Genomic DNA, 14,372 nt, shown 5'->3' with positions numbered 1-14,372 from the left:
CAGGTTCTGACTTCAAAAGTCAAGTAAAATCGATTGACTGTATATTAATGTAACGGTGATTCAAACGCTAGCGCTTGAATCGAACATCGCATTTTTATGTTCAACCCTGCCACCACTGCGTGAACAAAAACAAAGAAAAACAAAACACAAGACATTCGACAAGAGCTGTAACTAAATCGACACAAGCGCCATCTATTAGTGAGAGTTTAGAATCACCTGATTCAAGCAAAACCAGCGCCAAAATTTCGAATGCATAATTGTTGGAAATTTTAACACATATTAAACAAAAAGTCGACATATGCTGGATCTAGCATCTAACGAAACAAACAATAAATCGCATGGACAAGAGAGTCAAGACGATCCAATTCTTTCAAAATACGAGCAGCTCGAGATGGTATTAAAACAAGAAAAATTGTTAAATAGAAAGTAAGAAGTGCTAAAAAAAAGTAATAAGTTCCACTGGAAGAAAACCATAAGCATTTTTTTTTTCAACTTGGACACCGCTACAGTAATTCAAATGAAATGACATTTATTTTCTAGAGATTTTTTTTTTGAAGAAAACTTAGGTAATATAATATATTTTATATTAAATGGAATCGACAAGATCAAAATATCGAGTCAACAGCCTGAAAGCTATTGAAATAGGTTCTTAAATATGGATTTTCCTCAGTCGGACACACAAATTCCTTATATAATGGCCTTAGACCTATTGTTTTCAAGCCTGACGGCTGCATCATATTATTGAAAAGGCCATTAGCCAACACTGCATGTCCCTTTTGGCTCAAATTTATGCAATCGTATGCCATGATGCTAATTTCCGGAGTTTGATCATCAATGAATACGGATGCGTTCAGACCGAACGGCTGGAAAACAACGGTAAAATCATCGCGCTGGAATTCGGCACGATGGGCAACACGCTGCAAAATCTGCTTGTAATTTTGCAACAATGCCAAGTACAAATCACGTGCCTGTGAATGTCGTATTCCTTCCAGGCATGAACAAAGCACCGATCGTCCGATACGACAAGGAAACGGTAAGCTTAAAATTACATCCATCGATATGATTAGACTGGTCAATGGTTCGGCTACCAAATTTACGAACGTTCTGAAGGGATAAAGAAATTGATTTAATTCCGGTATCTGAAACTGATTTGTATTTATACCTATTCCAATTGATGTTTGCGGGCACCAATTGGAATCGGTGTGAGTAAGAGTTTCATTACCTCGGCATTGTATCACGAATTATTCGTAAAGTTTTAATGAGATTATCTTCCTGTCTTCGACTTATTCGCCGTGGTGAAATGTTCTGTTGACAAACATCCAAGCAAAAGTCATTCACACCGACCGTAATCGTAACCAGTTTCCAATGTCTCTCCATATTCACTCTAATTAGATGAGAGGAAAGGGTTTTTTTTTGTTCAGATCATTTTTTTCTGATTTAGCATAATTCACACCTACCGACGATCCAACCGCATACGACGTAACAGTTTATACGCCATAAAGGGCATATCACTTGTTAATGCTACATCTTCGGCTAAATTGAAAACAGCACCGGGATCCACACTAGATGCATCTCTCCACGAAAATCTTAAAAATAATCGATTTGATAGAGTTCAAACGAGAGTTCAATACAACTGAGTTGTATTTATTCCTTTACCCTATTAGCCGTGGATTAAACTCCTTCAAAATATTGGGAAGAGTAAGATGAGTCCGGTAGTTTCCTTGCCCTGAATTAAACCAAACCATAGTCAACATGTAAGCATACACGTTGAAATTCCAAAATAATTTTTTTTTTAGCTAGAATGTGTTCAAATTTCATGGAATAAAGAAAGCTCAAACGAACCTCCAATACTGAATGATAGACCACGATTATCAACACTTGCTTCGAAGAGGGCAATTGCATTTGCTCCCGTTGCCGCAGTCAATGAATCACCTGAAAACAAAACCAATCAAAACAAACTCCATATAACTCGACCGTTCACAATTCCGGGATTAGAAAATGAATTGAATCACCGATCGCAGCAACTACATCGATGTCTCCCGGCCGAAGTTGATGAACATTATCTGGTACAGCTCCGCTGCGTTGATTAAATCGTTTGCACGGAAATGGTATATTCGGAGGAAGACGTCTTTGTAGAAATGATCCTGAATTTCTTAATCCCGTATCACCTGCCAAACTTTCGATGAAAATGATAATATATAAATGGTTCAAACAAAACTCAATAATAATCAAATCATATTCTAACGATTAATCAAATTTATTTTAAAATCAAAACTTGTTTTCTTTTCCACTGCAAACTTTTTTCAATTGATTTTTTATTCCTATTAAGCCAGCTCAACCGAACATACCCTTTAAATATTTTCTGAAACAGCCTATAAAGAATGTGCCAAATATTGAAACCGTTTGATAAATTTGGATTTTTATTCTGCTTTCCCAGTATGTTCACGGCAACACTTTCGCTGTCTGGCCTTATCGATGATGGCCCATACGTGTACAAGGTGTGTTTATTGCAGGAGATCGTGATCCATAGATATAGCGGTAAAATACACAACCATCGAATCATTTTAATTATTTAAATAACTTCACTTTAAATGCTTTCGGCTTGGTTTTTTTTTCTCTTGTTCCTTCTGTAGATTCTGACACACAATAATTTGCATACACTAAATCGTTCACACAATTTGGATAGCAGAATGGAAGGTAAATAAGAACGTATTTTGCATGTTCGGTCTGGCAACTAAATACAATTTCTTCTTAATCATCAAAACGATGATGATTCGGTTGAAACTGAATACCAACTGAACTGAACTCAACTGAACTCAACTCCAACAGCAATAATTTCACGTAAAGTGAATTTCTGATTGATAATTTTAGTGTAACATTTTAGTAATCTTTTTCTCACACTAATCTATTAATGAAAAAAGTGAAATTATTGCGAAAAAAAAGTCATAAAATTTTGTATGGTCAGTATCAGCGGTCAGAATCATTGAACATTTTACTAGGAGTAATTTTTTGTATGAGATTGAAAACAAATTGGATTGAACCAGTTCCAATTTATTTCATCTATTTTTTGAATCTTCTAAGGCCAAAGAAATTACTGGATGATGTCATGGCAATATTGCTACAAGATTCAAGACTTTGAACCTATGTTTAGGCATCATGTTCGAATTGGAAGAAAATCTGATGATATTCGACATAAAATCAATGAAGCGAAATATACTGAAATGGCTTTGGTAAAACTGTTCATCTGTGGAATCTAATCTTGTTTTTTTTTCTCTTCAAATCGTGGCAATGACATTAAAAATAAGCCATCACTTCTAATGGAGTCATTCACATGCTCGCGAAAAAAAAGTGTTGATATTTCTCAGTGCAATTTGATTGGAATCCTGAATCTAAACTTTCGAAAGAAATAAATCGGCATTAATTACTCTTGATTAAGCATGATTAATTGCAAATCATACGAAGTTAAATGTGAGAAAATAGAAGAACACAGAGAAAAAACTTTGGGTGATAAAATGAAACTTAAGAAATTATCTTCAAAGTTTTTTTTTTCGCGTCAATAGTCCAAAAGTTGTGTATCCAAAATGGAGCCGCCGAATTGAAATCAAAAACCGGCAATCATCAAGTGTGAATGGAGAATATCAGATTAAAGCGCGCACTTCGGTAATCATTAACTCAGACAGACACTCTTAACGATGCTTGAAAATTTTACTTTCAATACAATTATCATGCGAGCGTCGTAGCAAACAAAAATCGGATTTGGAAAGGTGTTGAATGTTGTTTTTGTGTTGGTTTGGCCGACTCGAGAAAAAAAAAGTGGGGCAAGCAGCTAGCCAGTCAGCTTGAGTAAGACAACAATTTCTTTTTCGTTTCGTTCATGCGTTACCAAAAGCAACTTGACGCTGAATTGTACAGGGTGGGCAATAAGTGTAGCTGCATTGAAATATGATCACATAAATCAAAATATGTATACAAGCGCCTCTGTGTCCACCTGAAACTACTTTGGAATAACCCTTTGTTTGATGATAAAATGAGTAAACAATTGATTTGTGAGCGTTATACAGTAGTTTTTGTGTATGTATTGTAATTCAACTGAATCATCTGTTAAATTCTTTATGCTTTTATTTTACAGGTTGTAATCCGAATCAGTCGTGTTTTGCGGATCGGTTCAAAAATATCGAATTAGATTAATTTGAGAAAAAAAAATATTGTTTCCAATCATTACTCTTTCATTTGATTTATTTTTTCAACTTCTTGAACATTTGACAAAGTTCATTTCAATAAGTTTTCGCATTCAGTTCATCATTTTTATTTTTTTTAACGTTAACCATGAAATATCAACGATCAGCGGCTATTTATACACTGTTCGGTTTGACATTGCTCGTGCATCAGGTAAATTACCATTGAAAAAACACTCTGAAGATGTCACCGTTATGTTTGTCAATTGGCCCATGGAAATTAATGATTTCTATGTTTCTAGATTGCCGCAAAAGATGAGGCACAGTCACCGTTGGCCGTACCCAGTCTACCAACTGGCGCTATAAATGAAAATACCGTCGATTGCGTTAATGTAAGTATTGAATGATTACCCAATTTTTTATCGATTCAATGTTATGCAATCGACCATTTCACTGGTGGCCGCATTTTAAAAAGAAGCGCCGATTCGAAATCGATGATCAGTTAACAATCGAACTCATGAATCTCTCTCTTTCTCTCTCTCTCTCTTTCTTTCTGTGCGTTCGCTTTCAGTCAAAATTCTTTAAAATTCAACGCGAAAATCCACAATTAGGACCATGGCTATCGGATGTTCAGAGAACCGTGGAGAATTTGTTTGCTGTTCGCAAAAAATGCGATACACGAACAAAAAGCCGTCAAAGGTAAATAAATACAAACACACACAATTTTACTTTCGATTTGCAATGCAATTGATTTGTTTCATCGCAAAGCGTTTTCTTAAAGTAACTAGGTGCTCAAAGAGAAAAACAACATCAACTAGAAACGCTTCATAATAATGTGCGCACAAAAGCGTCTTTTGTAAATAAAAAGCAAGAATTCAAATGAAGCACTTCAAGTTTGTCTATTTGCATTTCAATTATGGCAATTAATGAATACGATTTACCTTTCTCCACCTCTCTATGGCGGTGCCTCTCTTTTTTCAACGTACACAGTGAATGCATTTCGGCATGGAATCGAGCAGCTGGTGTTCAATTTTTACGTTTGGGTCTGTCACTGTTCGAACAACCTGTAAGTAGTTTGTTTTTCATTCGAGTGACATTATTTGTTTGGCATTTATTCTCGCAAGTTGATTAAATTGATGACATCTGTGATTTATTTACAGAACCCTAAAGGAAATCAATTGGAAATTTTGAACGTATTCACCACAGAGTTCCAAGGTTGCTGGTAAACAGAATGTTTAAAATAGGGAAAAATACCGTGTTTCTTTTTTTTTCTCTCTCTCTCTCTCTTTCTCTCTGAACAACTATCTGAAAATTACATGCAGCAATTCGTTCATCAATCAATTCTTTGTAGGTTAAGCTAGTCGGGGAGTAGAAACATTTAGAAAGTTAAACAGTGATATCACTAGCTCTGAAACAATAACAAACGAATGTTTTACGTTTTATTTGAGTCAACATAAAATGTAACACACAAATCACATCTCCATTTCGGTTGAACGACGTTCATTTCAATACAATTCCGACAATTTGCTTTGTTAAGTTAGAATAATTAGTATAAATAAACGTTTTGACGAAAACATGTGTATCAATGAATAAACTTTCTCATTGAAAATGAAACGTGTGTTTGTGTGTTCTTATTTTTGGCATATTTATTTCTCAATGTGTTTCGTGTTTCAATTTGGTACGTGCAATTTGGTACGTTCACACCGTACGTATCATATTCAAATCAGATTTGGTTTCGTGCTCGATTCAAAAATAACAGACGAAACGTTGCATGTTTTGAAACAAATATCATAATCAGATTGACAATGTTTTGTTGGCTCTTTTAATGAGACACCAAACCAAAAGCATTCTTCATCGTTTTTTCCCCTGTGTAACAATAAACGAATGTTTTAAATTGAAACATAACAGCGTTAATCATATAATGTCGATCAGCTTGAAGAACGCATTGTCTGCCTTTTATTCCAAGACCAACGAGTTTTATTTTTGGGTAGCCCCGACTTTAGTTGTTTCGAATTAGTAATAACAAAGATCAAGATTGCTGCTAAAGTTCAAAAGAGCACCACGTGCATTTTGTATTTTCGTCATTTTTATAAACTCACCATACTCCAAGTGAAACCTGCTTACCTGTGATACGACCAAAAAGTCTTCAAAACTTCATAAAAACATCCAGATTTTTATTTTAAATTTACTTTATATTTAGTTCATTGTTTTTCTTTTTAATTTAGTACAATTGAATTTATTTGTTCACAGTATCATTTTAGCAATTAGGTAACCGTTCATCGATTCGAATTCATTGGCAATTATCATGTTGATGAATCAAATCTGATATAAATATACTTTTGTTATAACAAATAAGAAAACCAAACGAATGATAAGAGAAATTTAATGATTTTTGTAAAAAAAAAAGACGTAACCGCTTTAAAAATGGTCGTTACATATTTTCTGAGAAATGAAAATGAACGAATAAGCAGGAGTATCCATTCATGGGAAAATGTCTGCACTAAACTGTACAAGTACATATATGTATACATTATTTGTATAGCTCTTGGGAATTTCATGTGAAGTACATCTTCAAAAGAGTGAAATAGAACTGTGCAACTGAGTACAACATTTGAAATCAATGATGTGCTGCACATATTTTACTTGATAACCACTAAGATAGAGAATTGAATTGACTACCATTAAGAGAATCGATATTCAATCAAGATTTAGAAAAGAACTATTCAGATTGTTTTTCGTTTTACTATTAGTTCACAGTGATTTGATGAGTAAATATTTATATATCTCTTTATATTCTATGTTTTATGGACATTTATTTTTCAATTGATAAGTTATTTTTAGCGAAACTACCATATCGTAAACCTTCAGATGATATGCGTACAAACAAATCGTAGTATTTTGAGTAGAAGTTCAAAGTTTGTAGTTATTTGTTAAACTTGTATTCATGGCGAATCGCCATAGGTAATAGTGGAGTGCGAGGAGCTTATTTATCATCAACAGAAATTACAGCCTATTCATAACAAATCTATGAATTAACGTGAGTCAATCAACTTTTTTTCTTCAAAAAAACATTAACTTTGAAAGTCATATGCACAGTTGCCTTTACATTTTACGCATTGACTCGTGAGAATCGCATGATATATGAGCCCTTCTCTGGAGTTGTTATATCGTTCATTTTATCGAAATGGATGAGTTCGTGTTTCACAATAATTTGATTCACATTGTTTCGGCAGAAAATTTACCATTTCATTGATGAACGCAAAAATGATTGACTTTTTGATGAATTTCAAGTGAAAAATCAATTTCATTAAAATCACAGCAGATGTTCTGCTTTTGGAAGATGAAAATGAAAGAAAAAAGAAAAATCAAGCCCAAATTTAATGTAAAAAAAAACACAGTAAAAGAAAAAAAAAACCAACAAAGAAAAAAAGTGGATAGTAAGTAGCATCGAATTTGTAAATATTATTTATTGATTCGTCTTCGTTCACACATTTTCAGCAATCGGGTGGTTTAACAAGTAATCTCTTTCTCTCTCGCACATGAATCGTTCGAGTTGGTTGACTGAATCTTTTTGAATGAAAAGGCCAATAATAAGTGCAAGAGTGCTGAAGTTATAAACAAAATGTGTGTGTGTGTGTGTGTGGTAGGCACATCCAAGAGATGATTTTCAGCTCATATATTTGATTGAATGTCCAATTGCCGTACATCAAACAATATTGTTAAAGTCATTCTTTGGATTTCCAACAACAACAACAAAACACTACAAAATTCAGCTGTATTTTTCCTAGCTTTCATCAAATTTCCAGTTCAAACTAACTCTATGATTCCAACCGCAGAGGTCCACACACGCACTGTCCACATTTCAGCCACAAATACAAACAAAATCAAATTGCAATTTGGCCAATTGCAAAGTGAAAACATTGTGACGCTTCTTGTGGTTAAAGAATGTTTGAGCGGTATGGTATGCGGTGCACAGCACAAGTAAAGCTCAGTCCAATCGAATTGTCTCTATAAAATAAATTTTTACAAAAACGTTTTTTTTTCTTCTTCATTTGTTCACATAACAATCTTCGATGGAAATGCAATTGCAAAGGCCATCGAACCATCATTTTCTATGTACATATACCATCAAAATACAGTTTCGGTAATAAGTTGTCACAGTTTTTGATTATTTTCTTTATATACATGTTGCTATTTTTTTTATACATTTCTATTTTGTCTGTTGTTTCCTTTGTTTATTATCGATGTAAATTGTGTGATTTGTCAAAAAATAGATTGGTGCTAATTTGATCATCGTTCATTATCATTTTCGACAATGAAGACACACAAATTAATTTTTTTTTCACACGGGTTGTAGTTTAATTACATTGTAACTGATTTATCTCACTGGTTCATTGGTTCATTTTGGACAGAGCAAAAAAGGAATTCGATTGTTTTTTTTTCATCTACATCTAACTATTTCACATATATGCTTCTCTATGCCTTCAGTAAGTGTTTGTCCTTTAATCGTTTACTTTCTTCTTCATTTAAACAGTTCTATTGAGTTAGAGTTTGTTTCGAGATATTCCCGTATTAATACTGAATTCAATTTATGTATGTGTGTGTGTGGTTTAATTTGCCATTGAAATTTCTTCTCTCTAGTTTATTGAAAATATATAGGATTTGCTTAAAACTTATTAGGTACATTCATTGTTGTTGAAAGTTCTGTATAGTAAACTAGCATTTTTTTTGTTTCTAATAAAATAGCAAGGTCGAGAGGCTCCTGAAACAAGTTCAGTCAACTAGACGACCAAATAAAAAGGAACTATTTTCTGTCGTTTCACAACATTTCCGTTCGGATTAAAACGAATTTGGTCAACAAAATCAACGAAAGCATATCATCGTTCATATATCAATCCATTCAGTATCGTCTTACACCTTGAAAATATCTATCTATATTTTGTTTTTCTTCTTATTAAATGTTCCCTCATAAAAACCATTCGATACAACATCATTCGGCTTTGATTCGAAAATATGTGAAAACGTATGTGTCCAAAAATATGTGATTGATTTTTTGTTGCAGTGTTTTTTGTTGTTTTTTTAATTTGATCGAGAAACAAACAATTAAATTTTTCCTGTTGATTTTTAACACTTAAAAAAATCGTTTAATGATATTTTATTTGTACTTTCCTTATTCTGATACAAAATATTTTGTATCAGATAATAAGAAAAGTTAAAATAAAATATTATTAAATGATTTTTGACCGATACAGTGTTCATACAAGATTTTTGTAAATTAAAAAAAAAGATAATAACAAGTACATGACAATGTGCACTCATTTGTTTTTGGTCATTAAAATATATCTCTGTTCATTTTTTTTTTCTTTATTCATATAGTAGTTATCTTAAATAAGCCTCTTTTTCACTAATAATTATCTAGTTTCTTTCATAGGTCTCTACAACATTTGTTAATACTATATTTTGTTGTCTGTAATTAGTTTAGAAATAAAGTTTTAGTTTCACATTCTATCTACAGTTTTTCATGAATAGTGTGATTGAATAGAGGGATTGGCGGAATAAAAATTGTTGCTGCATTATGCGCAATTCGTTTGATTTTCGGCAATTTTCCCACCATTTTCGAAATTCGAAATTAATTAACTTAAATTTGATTATTTGGCAATTGTTAAAATTGTTGTCTAAGCAAAATTCTAATTGGATTTGTTATTTTTGTGTCTTCTTTCTAACATACATGGAAAAGGAAATAATTTTTACAGTTTTGATTGCATCTAGACTGTGTTGCTTGTGTCTCTCTATTGTCCATTTTTTTCTCTCTACACATTATCCATCGCTGAACAATGGCCTACAAACATAACTTAAACAAAAAAAAATAATAACAGCATTGATGCCAGACGCGTACACTCTTATAAATCGTGTGTATGTTTCTTGGTTAAATGCAGAACAATTGCATTATTTTCATTGTCAAGCTAAAAACAAAAGAAATGTTTACGGGAAAATAAAATTTAGCGCTCATTTCATGAGCATTTGGCACCGATTTGACGAAAAATAAAATACGCGCTGGTTGATTCTGTTGCTGTGCAATCGTCTTAATTGGATAACGTCTAAGCAGGAAATATCGCTTGCTCATAGAAGTCAGGCTCGTCACTTGGATCTACCGATGGATTTTTACCATCCAACTGTTCCAACACATATGAAAAGAAAATTCACATTTTAGATACAGAAAAAGAAAATCGGCTCAAAATTCCGAAATAGAATCAAAATTTCGCGAAATATTTACCGCATTTATTTCACGTGAATTGAAGAACATGGATAAACGTTGACGCAGTGGAACCATCATTATTAAGAAGAATGGGAAGGCCAATGAGAATTGCGATGATTTTACCACCCATAAAAGTACCAATGCAAACACTTGTACCAATGTATACACGTGCATCTTCCAGGCGTGTACACGTCGAACATAAGCTTCGCTGGGGTGATATTTCACTGGCATGAATAACAAGGATAATCTACGGAAGAAGATAAAGAAGAAGAAAAAGAAAGAAAAAAAACACATCAAACAAAGTTCTTTATAAATTGTGTTCAAAATGATATGGATCGATCAAATAGAATTACCGTTCAAAGAATTGAACGCCGGTCATTGATGCGACACCCATGTACAGGAAAACACCAAACAAAACGGACATCGGAATCAGTCGGAGCAGTGGTGCGGCTGTAACCGATAGGCCGACCATCATCGATACGCATAAGCCTGATAAACGTTGCTCTTTAACGTCAGTGATATGTGGTTTGTCACCAGGAGCGTGTGTTCTATGAGCAATTGAGAGGGAAAATTTCAGAAGAAAAATAAATAAATTTATTGCTTGATGTTTGTCAAAAACACATGTGCCACACACTGTAGGCACACAAATTGAATTTACCTTGACATTATAGTTACGGCTGATACATGGGTGACCGAACGAACCGTTGCCGCACAATGCCATGGCATTCCAAAGAAACCGCACACCATATTCAAAAAGCTCAGCAGCACAATGTCCAAATGAAGGCCGCTGCCTTTCTTCAAACCTCGCTCCGGCTTATCGACTATCAATTCGGAAATGTGTGTCTCCATGAATACTAAAATGTAGACTAATATGGCGGGTATTCCGGCAGCAAATGGCAACCAGACGGGAATATTGTCGGGAGTTATTGGTATGAGCCAACCACGTTTGCTGGTATCACTTGGTTCCAAACCTTCGGGCACACGCAATTTCTCCGTGAATACCGATGGCACAAAATAATCGATCAGCACAAATACAGCAATTGCAATTGGAACGCCAAAGTCACCGAGTGCCCGACGCGCCGTTCGGCCAAGGAAGTGCGAATTGCGGAAAATTCGCAGGAAATAGGCGAGTGTAAACGTTCCAAGCGTAAGGAATGTACAGAACAATGCTGTGTTTGGTTGATTTATTTGAATATCCTTATCTTTTGATGCTAGAAATACAACATCCGATGGTAGCGCTATTGTAGCGGTTACATTTTGCATTATCGATATGGCATTGGTGGTAAAATTAGTGTCGACAATGGTTGAATTTATATCCGACCCAGTTTTATTCACTTGGAACCAATCGGCGTAGATGTACTCCTTGAGCAATGGATGCCGTTGATACGAAATGAATATCTTCATTATTGCTTCCACGATGTAGATCAGTGTGATTAGAGCGGAAAAGATTTCTTGTGTGAAACGTGTGAAGAGTCGAACATTAACGCTGCCTTCGAATGCTGATACAACAAGGGCTATGATACCCATCCAGAGGCTTATATACAGCCGAACCGTTAGGAATGGTATATCGTTGTTTAGGCAAAATTTATAGAGTGCTTCGTCAAATAGAACCAATGGACCCGTCGTTCCAATGATGGTCAACGGCTGGCCGGAAAGTAAATGAAAAACCATGCCGACAACCGAGGCGGCCAATAATGTTTCCGGAATTCCAATTAAATTTTTCGTTTTTTCCGAGCACAAGCCACCGAACGTGATGGCTGTGGACAATGCAGCAAAATACATGAAAATGGTGGCGGCCAATGTTTCGGAATTCAAACCATCGACAATATCACTTTTGAACATCGGATATCGACGTTTGATATCGTTTATTAATCCACCCCATGGACGATTCGTTCGTTCGAGTGGATTTCGTTTTTTACGTGCACGTCCACTGGTCACGTCACTTGATTCCTCTTGTGCGGCTAGCAATTTCTTTTCGTCATCCGATGTTGTGGTGCTTTTCTCTTTTTTTCGCAATTGCAACGCTTTTGCTTTGCGCGATCGAATCCATTCACTTTTCGCTTTCAACTCTTCAAACGGCAGCAGATTTTCATTTGTCCAATTGCCCGGCGGCAATACGATTGAATCGTCTAAAAATTCGTTAATTGCAGACAACAACTCTTGACGATCGTCGGCTTTGTAGGCAATCTTATGAAAACTATCGTTTGACATGAGCGTAGCAATTGAACGACCCACCTCGTGATAATCGATGTCAATGAGCTTCGGTCCCATTAAAATGAAAATGAAACGCACCGGAATGGGGATCTCCGTTATTCCGGGAATATGAATTGCTTCAGCCAAACGAACAAATGCACCAGTGGGTTGACCTAGAAAATCAACCGAACCGACCTGTGTGTGGATGTGTGTGTGTTAGGAAAGGAGTGTGAAACATTCATAAGAAAAATACACATCGTTTCGAGAAATCGAATTCGAATCGTTTTATGAATTAAAATAAAACGATAGAGAGGCATCAAGTGTTCTACTTACCAAAACCGTTGTGGCTTCAGCTCCCGACGGGATTCGCTTCAAAATCGAATCATTTTGCAATCGTTTCAAATCCTCCTGAGACGATGAATACGTTTCTTCACGCAAATCAATCCGTGCATCGCCGGTCGAATGACTGCCCGCATGTCCATTTATATCGCAGGCTGGTACAATTTTCGGCTTTGAATCGCTTGACAAATTCTATAATTGTTTTTTTTTTTCGTGTGTATTCAATAGACGGAAAAACATTACATTAGCATTTAAGCGTCAATGAAAACAGAAAACTTATGGGTAAAATATAAAAATAAAGAAAAAAAATCACAAAGAAAAATAATCGGATAAATTATAAAGCCAGGACATTTACGCAGAAGAAATAAGTGATTACCCAAGTAACATTTATGTAATGCTTTTTACCGTTAAATTAAGTAATGCTTTTGCCCACTTCAGTGGTGCATTTGACCATTAATTCACATACAATCCCGTCCGAATCGGATGAAATTCGGGTATCATCCAACTGTACGCTACACTCGAATCACATCCATTTGTGACGGTAATAATGGGTGTGAAAACTGACTGACTGACTGAGAATTATATATGTACAACATCTTTGAATCAATTGAGAAATCAGAACCGTTGTGCAACATTTTCAATTGTAAATGTCACTTGAAATCTTCAAACTATTCATTAGCTCTAGAAATATGCACGATATAATAATCATTTTCAGTATAAAAAACTGTCGAAGCAAAAACATTTTGCTTCTCTTTGGAGATTTCCCTTTCTGTCTCCAATTCGTAAAACAGCAGTTTTGACGCAGCAACCGTCACGCCAATCAAATGTGGTGTTCAAAGGATGAAACATTGAGGCCGAACGATTCGTTTTGTAAATGTCACTCAGCACAGCGGCTCATTGGTGTAGGAACATTGTCAAGAAATTGACGCACATTTCTTTGAGTGAACATTTAACGAAAAAAGGCAATTTTTTTTGCGAAATAGTTGCTTTAATTGCGAGACTAAAACCCTTTTACAGGTATGTACGGCTAAGAATAGAGTTTTTGCACAAATTAAATTGTGGATTATTTTGGAAATTGTTGTGAAATTGTTATTTCGTCATACCGGTTCACATTTTCATGTTCAATGACATGTTCAAAGCGGGAAAAATCGCAATATTCTAGACCGATTGCATTGATTGACGCGAATAAAACAATATAAATTAATTCGATCACAACAAGTTTTCCCATTTTTTTTTGTTACCAATTACAATTAATGGATTGTGGTTTTGTTTTCCAAAGATTATTTCGCAATTTTGAGGCGAGATTCGCATTGAGACAGGGAGACAGAGAGCAAACGAAGCCTGATCTATTCAAAGTGGACTTATTGTGACCGAGGTGAGTTTAGTGAACGTAGAAAATTGCAACAAAT

The 14,372-nt window shown here is 34.9% G+C and overlaps 4 protein-coding genes across 19 annotated transcripts in view; 2 read left to right on the top strand and 2 right to left on the bottom strand.

Annotated features, from left to right (window-relative positions):
* Positions 1-605: 605 nt before the first annotated feature.
* Positions 606-3,684, bottom strand: LOC129576519 (phospholipase B1, membrane-associated-like). Its single transcript, XM_055461739.1, has 7 exons — positions 2,349-3,684; positions 2,013-2,176; positions 1,843-1,932; positions 1,657-1,726; positions 1,458-1,586; positions 1,223-1,384; positions 606-1,104 (listed from the first exon to the last, which is right to left on the bottom strand). The coding sequence occupies exons 1-7, from the start codon at positions 2,561-2,563 to the stop codon at positions 606-608; spliced, it is 1,329 nt and encodes a 442-aa protein (XP_055317714.1). The 5' UTR covers positions 2,564-3,684.
* Positions 3,685-3,919: 235 nt separating this feature from the next.
* On the top strand, positions 3,920-5,793 carry LOC129576609 (uncharacterized). Its single transcript, XM_055461920.1, has 6 exons — positions 3,920-4,046; positions 4,130-4,389; positions 4,478-4,567; positions 4,747-4,874; positions 5,166-5,241; positions 5,336-5,793. The coding sequence occupies exons 2-6, from the start codon at positions 4,327-4,329 to the stop codon at positions 5,399-5,401; spliced, it is 423 nt and encodes a 140-aa protein (XP_055317895.1). The 5' UTR covers positions 3,920-4,046; positions 4,130-4,326; the 3' UTR covers positions 5,402-5,793.
* Positions 5,794-7,613: 1,820 nt separating this feature from the next.
* The window catches only part of LOC129576607 (anion exchange protein 3), a 48,887-nt gene continuing 42,128 nt past the window's right edge, over positions 7,614-14,372 (bottom strand). For all 16 annotated transcript variants that reach the window (XM_055461918.1, XM_055461905.1, XM_055461904.1 and 13 more), the window contains 5 exons: positions 12,958-13,155; positions 11,090-12,819; positions 10,785-10,979; positions 10,450-10,678; positions 7,614-10,348 (listed from right to left, as the gene is read on the bottom strand). In XM_055461918.1, coding sequence (XP_055317893.1) covers positions 10,274-10,348; positions 10,450-10,678; positions 10,785-10,979; positions 11,090-12,819; positions 12,958-13,155 — 2,427 coding nt within the window. In that variant the 3' untranslated portion in view covers positions 7,614-10,273. The remainder of the gene's footprint in view (positions 10,349-10,449; positions 10,679-10,784; positions 10,980-11,089; positions 12,820-12,957; positions 13,156-14,372) is intronic.
* The window catches only part of LOC129576608 (uncharacterized), a 3,879-nt gene continuing 3,077 nt past the window's right edge, over positions 13,571-14,372 (top strand). Inside the window, exons 1-2 of the mRNA XM_055461919.1 lie at positions 13,571-13,980; positions 14,243-14,338. The gene's annotated coding sequence lies outside the window, so the exon portion shown is untranslated. The remainder of the gene's footprint in view (positions 13,981-14,242; positions 14,339-14,372) is intronic.

Source organism: Sitodiplosis mosellana, unplaced genomic scaffold, assembly GCF_009176505.1.
Source record: "Sitodiplosis mosellana isolate CC-2019 unplaced genomic scaffold, AAFC_SMos_1.0 Smas_scaffold_6191, whole genome shotgun sequence".
In the NCBI taxonomy this organism is placed as follows: Eukaryota; Metazoa; Arthropoda; class Insecta; order Diptera; family Cecidomyiidae; genus Sitodiplosis; species Sitodiplosis mosellana.
The sequence above is the reverse complement of the archived record's forward strand: the minus strand, read 5'-3'. Positions and strand labels throughout refer to the sequence as shown.